The 15,294-nt window shown below is 41.5% G+C and overlaps 1 protein-coding gene across 3 annotated transcripts in view; it reads left to right on the top strand.

The window, feature by feature from the left end:
* Nucleotides 1–15,294, top strand: part of MAPKBP1 (mitogen-activated protein kinase binding protein 1) — a 97,579-nt gene that overhangs the window by 56,286 nt on the left and 25,999 nt on the right. For all 3 annotated transcript variants that reach the window (XM_021401658.1, XM_021401661.1, XM_021401660.1), the window contains exons 7-19: nucleotides 380–517; nucleotides 1,658–1,840; nucleotides 2,882–3,042; nucleotides 5,123–5,312; nucleotides 6,299–6,445; nucleotides 7,312–7,496; nucleotides 7,608–7,699; nucleotides 7,991–8,116; nucleotides 9,893–9,963; nucleotides 10,414–10,535; nucleotides 11,456–11,531; nucleotides 13,510–13,621; nucleotides 14,151–14,214. In XM_021401658.1, coding sequence (XP_021257333.1) covers nucleotides 380–517; nucleotides 1,658–1,840; nucleotides 2,882–3,042; nucleotides 5,123–5,312; nucleotides 6,299–6,445; nucleotides 7,312–7,496; nucleotides 7,608–7,699; nucleotides 7,991–8,116; nucleotides 9,893–9,963; nucleotides 10,414–10,535; nucleotides 11,456–11,531; nucleotides 13,510–13,621; nucleotides 14,151–14,214 — 1,667 coding nt within the window. The remainder of the gene's footprint in view (nucleotides 1–379; nucleotides 518–1,657; nucleotides 1,841–2,881; nucleotides 3,043–5,122; nucleotides 5,313–6,298; nucleotides 6,446–7,311; nucleotides 7,497–7,607; nucleotides 7,700–7,990; nucleotides 8,117–9,892; nucleotides 9,964–10,413; nucleotides 10,536–11,455; nucleotides 11,532–13,509; nucleotides 13,622–14,150; nucleotides 14,215–15,294) is intronic.

Consider the following 15,294-nt stretch of genomic DNA (forward strand, 5'->3'; position numbering starts at 1 on the left):
GGCTGGGAGGACTCCTCCTTGTGCTGGTTTACAGCCTGCCCTGCTGTTTATAAAGGGAAATGGATTTGCTCTGAGCTCCCTGTGATTGTGCAACCAGCATATCAAGGCTCAAACAGCAAGTTCCTGGAGGCAGTAGTGCAAGACTGCTGACTTGTTCTAAGTTCCAGTCGATGTGAAAGATGGAGTTGAATGTAAATGTGAATTGTTCTGTCTGCCAAATCAACGCTCTCAGCTCCCTCTGGGGAAGCTGTATTCAGAAGTGAATAGTGTTGAATAGTGCTGCTACAGCACTTGTACTGAATACGTACCTGTAATTGGAATGAGCTTCCTTTGCTTCTGAACAAAAAAAATTAAGCTATCTAAATGATTGTGTTTCCAGAAAAATATTGTAGTGGCAGCCAACAAAGTCTCAAGTAAAGTGACAGCTGTGTCATTCTCAGAGGACTGCAGTTACTTTGTCACTGCTGGAAATCGACACATCAAGTTCTGGTACCTGGATGACAGTAAGACCTCCAAGGTAAGAAAAAGTCCACTGAAGGCCAAGCTTTAAAGGCCAAGCTGTGAACAAGTACTTTCATCTTATGGCCGGGTGGATTTTTTCTTAGTAAGCTGTGGTAACTGGGAATTCTTTGATTTTGCTGGGATCATAAAATCATAGAAAAGATTGGATAAGGTCTCCAAGCTCATCCAATTCAACCGTTCACCTTCCACCAATATTTCTCACTAAACCATGTCCCTTAGTACCACATCTAGACAGTTCTTGAACACCTCTAGGGATGGTGACTCAACCACCTCCCTGGGCAGCCTGTTCCAGTACCTGACCGCTTTTTTAGAGAAGAAAGATGTAACTGAAATTTAGAAAGAAAAGGAATGCAAAATTAGAAATTTAGAAAGTAGAAGGGGGAAGGAAAGGAAAACAAATACAGGAAGAGCACCACATCCTTGTCTGTCATGTTTTTGTCTCCCTGTAGACCGGTAGCAAAAGCATGCTGCAAAGGCAGCTTGTTTTACCCTGTGCTGAGGCAGAGGCATGGCTGTTGGAGTTGTATAGCATCTTGCCTGTTCTTTAGTAGTCAAATATTCGAAAGGAGGGGAAAAAAAAAAAAGCTAGAAAAGAACTGCAGCTATTGATATCCTTGCAGCACAGAAGTAGAGGGAGCTGTTTGATGTTGGTACAAGCATCTTAAGAGGTTGTGAATGTATTCTGTGAAGTGTCAACTAAAATGTTTAACCTGGGGAACAGGAATCAATATATGCTCATTTTTCTGAGTGCTCATGAACAGATGTTCCTACTTCATGCTTGGACTACCTGTTGACATTTGGTATAAATCGCAGATTGACCATGAAAAGGTGGTTCTTCCTGTGGTTGATCTGCTGTCTCTGGGTCATGTGTTTGGAAGCCCATTTTTGGTGGCATTAGTCACATTCTGTCTCACTGACTTACTAATACTGGTGGTCCTGGTACGCTATGCAACCAGTGGGTCTGCAGCAAGTAAAGCATGTCACTACGTATCCTTGTAGGCTGTTTGCAGTTCTCTTTCTTTGAGACCTTTCAGTACCTAAGGCTTGATGTTATTTTTCTTTTCTTAGAAAAAAAAAAAGGTCTGTCTTCCTAGAGTGCCTCACTGTTTCTAACAAACTGTATTTTTATTGATAGGTCAATGCCACAGTCCCCTTGCTAGGTCGCTCGGGATTGCTTGGAGAACTAAGGAACAATTTCTTTGCAGACGTGGCATGTGGAAGAGGCAAAAAAGCTGACAGCACCTTCTGTATCACATCTTCAGGCCTGCTGTGTGAATTCAATGAAAAAAGGCTGTTAGACAAATGGGTGGAGCTGAGGGTGAGTTTTGTGTTTGCCTGTTCTGTAATATTCATGCCTGCTGAAGCAGAGCAGGAACAATAAATAGTAAGAGCACTCAGAGAGAACAAGCTGGCCACCAGCAGTGAGAGTCATTGGGCCTCTGCCTCTTTGTGACTTACACTGGTTGGAAAGCCAGACAAAAATGGCATTGCTTCTTGGCAAAGGGATTTTATTTATCATTGAGAGTCATTCTCAAGTCTGTGTTACAGCTACTGCCTTCTGGAAAAGCAATGTCCTGAAGTAGCTTTGGCAACCCCTATGTTGTCCCTCCTGAGTTTTCCTATGTAAGAAGAAGTATTAGAAGGATTCTAACTTCTGCCTTCTCTTCTGTGTCTAACCTGGCTTGTACATCTCAATTCTTGATTTCCTAGGTAGTACGTAGTAGATTTGGCTATTCCAAACCAGCAGACCTATGGTTAAGAATTTTACAGGGCTTATTTTCATTCAAATTGATTGTAAGATGTTCATCTGAAAGGATCCAGTGTATTAAAACCAAGACAAAAATTTTTCCATACTTTCTCTCAAGTGAAATGCCTCTTGTTTTCTTTCCTTTCTTCGCTAAACTCTGCCTTTCACTCTTGCTCAGAATACAGACAGCTTCACAGTAAGTTGGCAAACAATTTTGCATTGACCTCATCCCTTTATCACCACAGTCCATTTTTATCATTTTCTGCCATTTGTACAGATTCCATTGGAAGGGGGGAGAATTTTTTTTTCTTGACCTCTTGGACAGGTAATGTATCAGTGTAGTAGTACAGGGTGACGTACTGCTTGCCTGCCAGCAATGCTGAAGGTCACAGAGGATAAAAAGCAGTGTTCAGAGCAAGTCTCTAGTGGAAGCTCCTCAGAAAAGAAACTTGGATTTTTAGGCTTTTCCTTACTCCCAGGGTTCAAGTTCACTTCACTTCTCCAACCATGATTCCTTTGTCTGTCAAGTTGCTGTTCATTCTGTAGTGTGTTTGGTGACCTTAGAAGTGAGAGTGTGTTGCTCATGAGCCTTGTGTGCTATGTCCTCCTCAGACTACTGTGGCAAACTGCATCTCTGTGAATCATGATTACATCTTCTGTGGCTGCGCTGATGGCACCGTGCGGATTTTTAACCCACTGAACCTTCACTTTGTCACCACACTGCCGAAGCCGCATTTTTTAGGAACAGACATCGCGAGTGTGACTGAAGCCAGGTACTGTGGAGAGGGCGGAATGGGGCAAGGAAGGCTTGTATGGGTTAAAACTGTTCCCCAGACTTTTGCCTTCTGCTGAGTGCTCTTTTTATGGACTAAAATAGGCAGTATGTGGCAGATCCCCCAGAGCTGTAACCATCTTCCCTGGCTTCCCTGTAGCCCAGCCCAAAGCTGTTTGCTGGTTCACACAGCATGTCTTACTCCTCATCTCCCTGGAATTGCTTGGATCTGGCAGCGTTTTGGCATTGGTTGCTGTGAGCAGACAGGCAGAGAGGACATGGGATTCTGTGCCACTCCTCAGTTGTTACGTGCCATGGCACATCCTTTGCTTATCACTGGTGAAGGTTGAAGACTCTCCTCTGTAGCAGCTTCCTTATATTAACAGATGCCCAAGCTCTTGTGGGATATTATTTCATAGGCTTCCCTGCAGTCTTTTATGGAACCAGATCTCCAACTGTTGCCCTCAGTCTTTCTCGTCTCCCTGTCTTGCACATTGTTGTCTTGTTTTCCTCCCTTGCTTCAGTATCTTCTGCCCTGGCTCTGAATTTCTCACCTTCTGATAATTTCCTGATGGATAATTTCCCAGTCTTTTTCTATTACCCTTTTCTACCGCTGTCATTAGTAGGGAAGGAAATCTGAGGATGTATGAATCCACCAGCCATGATTCTCTCTCCAAATATCACTAGAATGATTTTTTTTTCTTGAGTGTCTCAACAGATTTCCTCTAAATGTATTGGTAACTTGGGGAAAAAGTTCAAATACTGCACTGTGTAGCTTTCTTCTAGGGGAGCAGTGAGATGTGGTGGTAGGTCCAGTAATTGAGCTGGAAAGAGACCTAAGAGATCTAAATTTAAAGTTTATCAATTTTTGGTAGTGCTAAACCAAGCAACTGCATACACAGACCTTTTAAAAGCGCTGTCTGCTGCTCTCATCCATCAGTCAAGTTGAAACATTCATGTGATTCTTAAACATGCATTCATAGAGTAGACTGTGATTTTAATTTTTTTTATTACTTCCAAAGAAGCTTGAAAACACAGGACTCTTTATATTCCTTTGAATGCCAGAGCCACCTTTTAGTTGTTTGCAGCTGCCCAGAACTGTATTCATGATTGATTTTTTTGATAGGAACTGGGCTATGCTCCTGCAGACCTCAAAGCTTTGCACTTGCAGTAGCAGGGCTCCAACTGTCTGTTTTACTAGATGCGTTTTGGCCCTCATTCTTGCATCTCCATCAGTCCTTTTAAATTACCTGTTGTCAACACCCTGGCAATCTGGCTATAGTTACCTTATTCAATATTGTTAGCAACATTGTGGAACTGGGGTGATAGCTTCTTCTCTATGTGTGTGGCAGCCGGAATAAACAGGAGACTCCTGCTAAGGAGATACAGGGTTCATGTGGCACAATCTTGTTGTGACATGGGAAAGGGTGCATTTCCTTATTCTGCAGGAGTCCTCTGTATTTAAGTTTGCTTCAGAGAACTTGCCTGCCTAGGACTGCCTGTCTTCCGCTTCCCATCTCATGAGTGTTCCAAGCAGCCTCTGTGGGGGCAGGGGTGAAAGGGAAGCATAACAGATGCATGGCAACTGAAATAAGTCACTCTTTGTCCATTGTGCTGATATGCTATCCTTTGAATGTGGCACTCTTCCCCTTCATTGCTGTACAGAAGCAGTTTCTGCAATCAATAAACAAAAAATAGCACCCACCAAAAGATGATCCTCCCTCCCTTTCTTTTGAGGTTGCTTGACTTGGATTTCCCACTTGGTTATGCACTGGTAAATGATGATGCCCTCCAGTGATGATTAAGTGTCCTCTTTGGTGGTCCTTCAGGGAGAGTGCCTGTCTGTGGTGGGACTCTGGGTTGCATGGTAAGGAGAATGACTTTTGCTTTGGGACTTCCTGGCTTTCCTTGGGACTTTGCTTGTTCAAGAGACAGGTCTTCCCAGCCAGCTGCTCTTTCTATGTGTTTTAGCAACAATGTATTTACCAGATCCCTGCAGTGAATCTGCACTCCCATGCTTGACCTCCTTCCTCGAACTCCGCAAGAGCACGAGTTAACCAGGCTGTTCTCTCTTTGCACAGTCGTCTTTTCTCCGGTATGGCTGATGCAAAGTATCCGGACACGATTGCCTTGACCTTTGACCCCACCAACCAGTGGCTTTCCTGTGTATACAATGACCACAGCCTGTACGTATGGGATGTCAAAGACCCGAAGAAAGTGGGCAAGGTCTACTCTGCTTTGTATCACTCGTCCTGTGTGTGGAATGTTGAGGTAAATATAGACAGGGAATGTTGTCTGCAGGTTCCAAGTCTTGGGTTGCAAGTTGTGGCTAGGGAGGTAATCTGAAGAACTGCTAGACTTAAATGTAAACACTGAACACAGAGAGAAAGAATTAACTCAACTTTCTTTCCGTGATTACTGTGGTTCTTATGGGCTTGTTTTGGAATTGGAGGCAGTTCTTCAGCTGCGCTGCCATTGTGGACCAGATGCTTTAGATGCAGTGTGTTACTGCATCTTGCTACTAAAATGTGAGAATTCAGAGAAGAGACAGAACTGTACAAAGTTGGATGGAGGGGTTTCTTTCACGAATGCCCAAGAGTTTACTGCTGTCCTCAGTAAAGGTGCTTGAGGTCTGTGGTGAGCAAGAGCTCCGAAGTCAGAGAGATGAAACAAGTAATAAGGTCTCAGCTCTGATCCTCATTAACCCCTTTACCAGTACTTCCTGCATTAGCTTCTCAATTGGTTATTGCCTTCCATTTTATCTAGATGACTTCCCTTGAATGGACAGAGGGAAGTCTAGGAGATATAGGTACAATTGGTATGATGATATATATCCTGACAGTGGTCAGGAAAGGGAAAAGTAGAAAGAAGGTGGGAAGAGGTTGAGAACTCTTCTTGTATGTTGATTAATTACATCTCTCCTTTCCTCCTGATTTATAAATCCACAATAGTACTTGAAATTCTCAAACAACAGTGTAGCATTTTTGCATAGCTTTTGAATCATTACAAACAAAAGATGCTGAATTATTGCAAGCTTCTGCATTAAGGGAAGCATGTTTATCATCTTGATAACATTTGAAATGAATGTGAAACTCTAGTTTGGGAACACATTTTCCTTAGGAGGACTCCTGTCTAGTCTCTTGCTGTTCCAGAATGGAGAGAGGCCAGCTCTTTGATTTCATTTTGTTTTGAAATTTGCTGCTGGTGATGCCAGTGCAGGGCAATCACATTCAGAGGTTGATTTTACCTGCCCTTAGATGTATCCTGAGGTGAAAGACAACAATCAGTCATGCCTCCCCCCTGGTTCTTTCATCACCTGCTCCTCTGACAACACCATTCGTCTGTGGAACACTGAGAGCTCCAACATTCATGGCACCACCCTGCACCGCAACATCCTGAGCAATGTAAGACCCCACGGTTTTATCTCCTCATTGCCCTTGGGATTGTTCTTTTTTAATATATAAGTATTCCCAAGTTAAGGCTCAAACTTCTTTAGACCTCTAACTCAATGGAGGCTTCTGTATAAGTAGAGCAAATGTTTAATAAAATATATGGACCTGAAGAAGCATAAAGGGAGTATCATATGGAAAGATAGTTTGTCTGAAATGGCCCTGGGGGGATTGTTGCTTTTTCTGTAAATCACACAAGGGTAGACTAAGTTTAGTCTTTTCATACTGTAACTGGTTCATGCCATATGCATCAGGAGAACTGCCGCTCTTTTTCCCAATCCCTGTGTTGTGTAACCACTTTGAGATTTATTTGGAAAAGGTGTATTAAATGGGACGAAGGCTTGGGAGAATTGAATGAGAAATATTTCACCCTCACTATTGTCATTTGTCTTGGAAGATCTGTGAGCAAAGTAGCCCTAACCTTGCCTCAGCAATTTACTCATGGTGGAAAAAAATCCTGCTTTCCCTGCCAGAGAGTTCTGAAAAGGCATGGGCATGATTTGGATGGTCTTTTAGATTCCTGCTGTATCCCCTGCTACATTGTAATTACTAATCTCAGAGCTTGCTTGTTTTGTGGGAGATGCTGTTAATTTCCAACCCAAAGGGGAATCTTTTGCAAATGGTGGTTGTGAGACACATCTGTGAAACTTCTCCCCTACAGTATGAAAGGGACTGTTTGCTTTTAGCTGAAAGGTGTCACCAATTACGGAATTACTGCCAGTTAAGTTTTTATGTTGTCCAGAAGCCTGATTTGTAAGCAGGATACTTCATTTTAGTATTTTGTAACTAGTTAATATTTTTCTGATTTATTGTTTCCCTAGGACTTGATGAAAATCATCTATGTAGATGACAACACTCAGGTACTTCTGGACACAGATTACAACTCAGGGGGAAGTGCAGACAAAGCTGATACACAAGTGATGGACACAAAGGTGGGGATACGCACTGTCTGTGTGAGTCCCAGTGGGGAGCACCTGGCCTCGGGGGACAGGATAGGCACTCTCAGGTAATCCCATGGAACTTCTTGTGCAGGATGAGAGCTGGATAGGCATGAGAATCAAACCAAGATCTTGCTGGTTTTATTAAGCATACTGAAATCAGTCATATTATGTCGTAGGATATATGAGTTGCAATCTCTGCAGGAAATGCTGAAGGTGGAAGCCCATGACTCTGAGATTCTGTGCCTGGAGTACTCCAAACCTGACACAGGTAAACGTAATTGAGTTATTTCCCTCTACTGGGCCGGTAGAACCAGACTTTGAAAAAGGCATCTTCCTTTTACTCTTCCTTGGAATATTGTAGGCTGAGATTTAAACTTGTTCTTTCTGTTGTTGTGGTGTGAAATCTGAGAGCCTTTCTTAGTGTCCATCCATGCACTTCCCTATAGTATAATGTTATGCCCCTTAGATGACTTAAGAAGAAGCTGTTGTAAAATGGTGACTGGAAGAGAAAATGGATTTTTCAGTAATGGTTTTCCCCTCTTTTTTGACTTTCTTAAAGGGTTAAAGCTCTTAGCCTCAGCCAGTCGGGATAGATTGATTCATGTCTTGGATGCTGGAAAGGACTACAGCTTGCAGCAGACCCTGGATGAACATTCTTCTTCCATCACTTCTGTGAAGTTTGCAGGTAGATAACCACAGCCTCCCTCCAAAGTTGGACTTGAGTACTGCTGTTCTGCTGTTGTCTCACTGTGGCTGTGAAGTAATTTTATCTACCTAAATACTAGCTTAGACTAGGATAAAGATACAGGTCCCTTTTTGTCATCTCCTGTAGCTTTAGTCCTAACAGAAGGTGCCTTCTTTTTCCCCTTCCCCCCCCCCCCTCCTTTTTTACTCCTTCAAAAAAAGTGATTGAAGCCTCAAGCATTGAAGCCTCTCCTGACTGAAGCCTCAAGCATTTCTTTAGAAATCCATTTTCTATGGTGATTTATTCCTTGTAACTAGCATCAGATGGTTACATCCTGTCCTTAGTGAGAAGAACTGTGGAACAGTCATCCTCCAAAAAACCCTAAAAGCCACAAAAAATATTTTGAGGTTAACTGGTCACAAGTAGATCTGTCATTGCAAACCAGTGTAAGACTTTGCAGTTATGGTTATAGAGCATGCTGTATCCCCAGCAGCCTTACTACTGGTGCTCAAAGACATTAGTGTGTTTTGGTGTGCTATTGTCAAAGAGCTGCTAGGGTTGGCTATCAGAGGGGCTGGTAGCCAAAAGTGACAGGAGGGCAGGCAGAGGTAGTGATGTCAGTGGCAATGGCAAGGTCCCACAGAACATAAACAAGGTGAAACAGACAGAGTCCAGTGACAGTAACTACATTCAGCCAGCAGTTCAGATCACCAGACAAATCTATAGTGATAAGACAAATCCAAGATCAAGTCAGGAAGACAAGTCAGCAAATCAAAGTCAGTCTGGAGGGGACAGTAAGGCTGATCACAGTAAAGTGACTTGCAGGCAAGTCTACAGCAACAAGGCAGGTTTGAATGTAAATCAGGAAGTTAAGTGTAAGGGGCAGGATTTGGATCAGTAGGGTATGTGGCCAGGCATGGGTGTGGCTGCAGTGCTGTTGCAGTGATGTTTAGTTGGGGTTCAAGGATGAGAACCTGAGCTTGAAAGTAGCTCCTGAGTGAAGAGCAGGGACCTTGCTGAAGCTTCATAGAACACCTTCAGGGAACTTCTGCTGAGGATCTTTCAATCTTTTTCTCAAGTAACTCTAAAGTTGGCAAAAGTCCTCTGATAGCTCTGTCTTTTTGGTGAGTTGGCTTTGAATGCAGCCAGCTGAACTCCTAGGAGATGAGGGAAATGCACTCATGGCCCTGGCAGCTAAGGCCATTGCGCTGTTCTGTAAGCTAAATGCAGCCCTGCTCTAAGTGGGTGCTGTTCAAGTGGGCTTGTGTGATATTGGATACATTTTTATTCCACTGAGATTTTGCTTTGATGAAGGAATAGACTGGTGTGCTAATAGAGTGCTAAGGGAAGACAAAATCCTGACCCTTCAATAAGAAAAGGCAGGAAGAAGTATGTGACTAAGTTTGATGACTGAAATGTGCCTATTGTCCATTTTAAACTTATGCTGAGTGTAATTTACTTATTTCTTGTCATATTGCCACAAAATGCTGTGGCACATAGAGTATAAGAATGCTAGCATGTTACTAGGAGAGAAGACAGAATTACATCCTGATCTGTTATGTAAGGCCTTTGTATTGAGGCCTTATGCACTTGGAGTATTGACAAATTCTGTCCCTTAGAAGGGGCTTCTGTATTGCTACAGCATCATACTGCTAGGGTAGTAGCCAGTTTTAGTTAATTAGTACGGGAATAAAAGAGCAGTGGTATAAATTGAAGCATTTCTTCCACCTTGTATTTGTATTTATCTTTTGATTGGCTCCTGCCTTTTTGTTCTAGCCAATGATGGGAAAGTGCGAATGATAAGCTGTGGGGCAGACAAGAGCATCTATTTCCGCACTGCGCAGAAGGTAACATTATTGCAGCTTTCTGTGTGTTTTTTTCTGTTTTTTTTTAATAATCTCACCACAAAGGAACTACTTTAAAGAGTGATATCAGAGTTTATGTAAGAGCTTGTTGCTATTTCAGCCTCAGTGTCTCCCACTCTGTCTCAGTACAAGAGATTACATTCAGAGAATATTTCTGTTAAGCATACAGCTGCCGGAAACCTGACCTCTCAGCAATATGCGAAGTAGAGAGCTGTTAGGATATCTGCTTTTCTTTCGCTGACCCAGATATTGTGAAGAGTGGTGAAAGAGTATGGGCTGGAGGGAGGAATTTGCTGTGCTGCTCCCAGCAGACCTTGTTAGTGGGAAGGGTCGTTTTATGCTGTCTGTGTGAGAAGGCTTATCTGTATTTAGAAGTTTTTAATAATTAGTTAACTACTTGATTTTGACATAGCATTTTACCCATATGCTTAGACAGGGGAAGGAGTTCAGTTTACCCGAACACATCACATTGTTAGGAAGACCACTCTGTATGACATGGATGTGGACCCCAGCTGGAAATATGCAGCTATTGGCTGTCAGGATCGTAACATCAGGTTAGTTCAGGTCTTGTCTTGAAAATATTATTGAAATAATGAATGAGTAGGTCAAGGCAGTTCCAGCACCATCTTTGTTCCTTGGTTCTTTGCTGCAGCATTTTGATCTGAGGTCTTACCTCATGCTCTGTGAGGTTGTTTCTTTTATCAGCAAGGGGAAAAGCAGAGTTCAAAGTGTGGACATACAGAAATGTCCATTGGGCTCTTGGCTTCTCACTACATTGCTCTGCAGAGCGAAGTCTTTCTACTGGGGAGAGAAAGTATGCCTTCCTTGGCAAGCACACCATTGAGCTATGGGACAAGAACTTCTGTACTGTGGTCATTTTTGCTTTTACAGGTATGTCCAATAAGAAGCTGTGAGGTCCTGTGAAGTAGCTGGGACTGACGGAACCTAAAACTGAGCTAGATGTGACTGTCTTTTTACAAGTGGAGTCTATTCTCCGTTCCCTTTTGATCAATTTGTCAGTCTGTCTCCTTCTACCTTCAAAGCAAAGGAGACTCTGTAGTTGTGTGTCTCCTGTTGTATCTGGGTGAGATGCTGAGAGCTCTGGACATAATTCAGTGCCACTGCTAAATTTCATTTGTTTTTGAATTCTCATATAATTAAAGGGTTTTGCTCTCCTACTTGACTCCTCTGCAGTGCTGTGATACTATACTTATTCTTGATTATCAGCTTGAGAATCAAACCTGAATTTTAAATCACATAATCTACTTGATACTGAATCATTCAGTCTTGGGCCTCCACATTACTTTCCTGATCGTTTCTTAAACCATTTAAATGGTGACTGTAGTTTGTAGAGGCTGCAGCTCCCAGGGATGAGGCCTGTCATGAGGAGCAGAAAGACAGAAGGTTCCTGGTGACAAAAGCCACAGAGCAGTGCATGGGTAAAATGCATGATATTAACTTACTTTTCCCTCAGGGTTTTCAACATAAGCAGTGGGAAGCAGAAGAAGCTTTACAAGGGATCACAAGGTGAAGATGGCACCCTCATCAAAGTAAGCTGTTTTCTTTCTTCTTCCCTTTTTGTTTTTCCTGTTCTTATGAGTGCACCTTAGAGCTCAGAAAATGATATATGAATCTGGACATAATACCTTTCTTTTTCCCTTCTTGCTTGCTCTCTACTTTGCTTTTCCTTATCCTGCTTCCTCTTCCTTCTTCCTCTGTCCTTAAGGGCTGGTAAAGTGTTTGGATTTCATCAGGCTAAAATAGGAAGAATCCAGTGTATGATCATAACTTCTCTGTCCTCTGTCTGAAGCAATACACAGACTCATGCTGCATAAGCAAGCAGAACTGCAACAATATTAATCAGGAGATAATTCAGTCCATTTACTTTAGTCCTTGTATTTGTGCTCCAGATAGCTCATTCTGACTTTCTTGATTGTTGCTCTCAGTTTTTGAAGGTGGAGTCGGCTGTTGATCAGTGTTTGAGAAGTGTTGTTGCCAGAAAGCAAATAGAAATGGCTTTACAAGTTGATAAAATTACGCAGCATCTGCCTTAAAAAGCTCGTGTTCTTTGGGCCATAGAGTGCTGGACAGCCCCAGTACTGTTTAGACAGTCTGTTCATGTTTCACACCTGCTGAGTATGTCCAGGCTTTGGGGCAGCATGCCTGCATCTGCCACTTTGTCCTTCCCCTGGTAAAACAAGTGTTGTTATAGGGTTAGTGCTAATAGTGATGCCAGTACATTGAGGTATGGAAGAGTTGTATCCTCATCTTCAAAGGGGAAAGACCAGTTGACAGAACCAAAGTATTTCTCAAGTTACCACACAAGCTTCTTCACTGTATTTGTTTTCACTATTAATTTTAATAGTTTTTAAAACATTTTTTTTTCTGTTCAGCTTCACAGGCTAGCAATATTATTGATTCGTATAAATAATTTGGTCAAAAAAATGGAGGGGAAAGCAAATAGCTTTGTTCAGCCTCATTTCTTCTGTTTTATAGAAAAAAATAAGTTCTCCTTCTCTGTGTCTATTACATTCCTGCAAAGTTTTTATAAACTCAGGTGCTTGATTATGTTTTTCTCAGAGCACAAATCTGGAATTGTTGCTTGAAGCTGGATTCTTTGTTTTTAATATTTGTTTTTTTCATGTGTAGCTCAAGTGGAGAATCTCAATTATTTTTAATGTTGCTTTGTTCATTTTTAGGACAATTATATAACCAAGGGATTATAGTTCTCTCTGGAATTTAAACTTATTTGTCATGTTGTTCTGAGATCATAACATACATTGCAGTTTAGCAAGTAGAACCCAAACAGTGACATTTGAAGCCAAAGATACTGCCTAGCCAAAGAAAGCTATCATTATTTAAATATAACGGCTCCTTCAAAAACACACAAGCTTTTGCTCTCAATTCCTCAAAGTTACACAAAGGATAAAGCAGAATATTTGCTGATAATAGCTATATTTACTGTGTAGTGTAGACTTTAGCCCTAGTGAAGTATCTGATCCAAGCTAAAATAAAAATGAGTGTATATTTATTTAAAAAAAAACAAAAAACCCACACATCATGATTAAAGATGGTTTTTCTCTGTTAGTTTCTCTCCTCGGGATTGGAATTTTTAAGTACTTCACTTAACAGCTCTGATTTTTTTTTTTTAATTTTCTTTTTGTTTTGACCTTATGGTAGGAGAAAATAAGACCCTCCAGTACTTTGAAGGAGGTAGGAAAGAGAAGTATAGCCCTGTGCATTGGTAATGGTGCCTTCAGAGTCATGAAGGCATTTAATGTAAGTGCCTTTAGTCTCTGATTGGGTTGGAAATAGTTTTCTAGTTAGTCAGTTTGTTCTAGCTGCTTACTGAGGCTGGAAATTTGTCCTGTGATGTGGGTAGCCTGGTACTCAATTGATGTCCAGTGGAGCTACTTTGCATTTTATATTGTCAACAACTGTGACTGTCTTTGGTGTTCTGGACCATTTTCATGCAGTTTGAAAGAACTTTCTCAACAAGTCTTCACACCTCTCTTACTTCCTCAACAGGTGCAAACGGATCCCTCTGGGCTTTATATTGCAACCAGTTGTTCTGACAAGAACCTCTCCATCTTTGATTTCTATTCTGGCGAGTGTGTTGCAACCATGTATGGGCACTCAGGTAGGGCATGTAAACTTCTGGAAATGCTTTTTTCTGCTGATGACTATATTACTGTCTGATACTAGTCAAAGCTTTCTGAAGGTTCATCCCCACCAAAGTTTTGGGTATTTTGGACTAGGTTGTAGTTGAGTTACAGTTGTGGTTTATTTCATTCCAGTTTAAACCCTTTTAGAATGAATTTTGCACGCGTGCAGATGCATGCCTCTCAAGCCATGTATTTGTTTGCGCAATTAGTAGCCTAAATAAGGTAGTCTTTGTTTTTTCAGTGTACACTATTAGCTCTTGCCATGCAGAGGCTATTCCATTATAGACAAGAAGAGACTTCAGTCTTCATGCTTACTTTGCCTTAAGATACTCTTTCTATTCTTTGTTAGATGGTTATGGTAATTGGGACATATTGATATGTCAAGTGTTGGCTTTAATCTGTCTATCTGTCTTCAGCTCAGCATTTCAAATTCTATTTGGCTAATGATCTGTTCTACCTATTGTAATAATTAAAGAGAGGTTTATTGATCTTTAATTCACACAGAAATTGTGACTGGGATGAAATTCAGTAATGACTGCAAACATCTGATCTCTGTTTCTGGTGACAGGTAAGAGGGGATTGCTTGTTTGTGATATCACCTTTGTCATTTCACACTAGATTTAGTTTGTCCAGAAGGAAGGTTGATTTATTTTATGAGTAATGTTTTATGAAGTCCAAAGAAACATTAGAGCTTTCTGAATCCAAAATGAGTGCTGTTGGCAAAAGTTGTCCTTCCATAACACAAGGCATCCATGTGAAGTGTTTTGCTTGTGGTTTTGAGTACAGGTGCTGTTCCCTGTTAGAAAGGAGACAAAGGATATGGCCTGTTACTTTACCACCCCCAAGTCAATAACATAATGCAGTGTAATGGATTTTGTGATATTATGAACTGTGGTGCTTGAGTTTTCATCAGGTGAACAGGCCTGCCTAGCAGAAAAAAGGATTGGCTTGTCCCCAGTCTTTCTGCTTCTGTCCATGTGGCCCTCTTCCCTGCTCCCCTAAGTCAGCTGTTGTGCAGCTGACCCCTCAGTAAGTTAATGTGGGTCACTAAATCGGGACCCCTTCCTCCCCCAAGATGTAGTTTCTACTGATTTATTGAGCTAAATCAGCTCATGAAAACCGTAGGTAATCACTAGACTGAGCCTAAGGGAAAAGCAGAATATATGCCAAATGTAATGATTGTAGAGGTGAGTTGACCCCCTGCTTCTGGAATCATTGAATGCTTAAATCAGCTGAACCTAATTAGATTTTTCCTTTGAGACATGATTTTTCCTGGAGTGCTTTTTCAAGGCACAGTAACACAGATTTTTTTTCCTCTCTCTCTCCTATTAATAATACACGATTTAAGTGGAAGTGGTTTTAGAGTGAGAGAGTTGTTGCAGAATGTAAGATATATGATCTTAAGTTGAATCAGTTATTTATTTCTGTCTTTCGGTAAAAAGTAAATAATTTCGTTTTCTTCTTTATCTTTCGCGTGTATGAACAGAAGAGGGGAAAAGCTGCAGAATAAGGACTTTTGTTGTAGATATCTGATAAATTCCAGAAACATGGAAGGTTTGAGGTACTCAGTTATCCTTGTGATTTTAGTGCAACGTTCCCTCACTGATATGAGTGTCATTTTCTTCACTAGCGGTGTGGAGGAGGTGGA

The sequence above is a fragment of the Numida meleagris genome, chromosome 6, assembly GCF_002078875.1.
Source record: "Numida meleagris isolate 19003 breed g44 Domestic line chromosome 6, NumMel1.0, whole genome shotgun sequence".
NCBI classification, from domain to species: Eukaryota; Metazoa; Chordata; class Aves; order Galliformes; family Numididae; genus Numida; species Numida meleagris.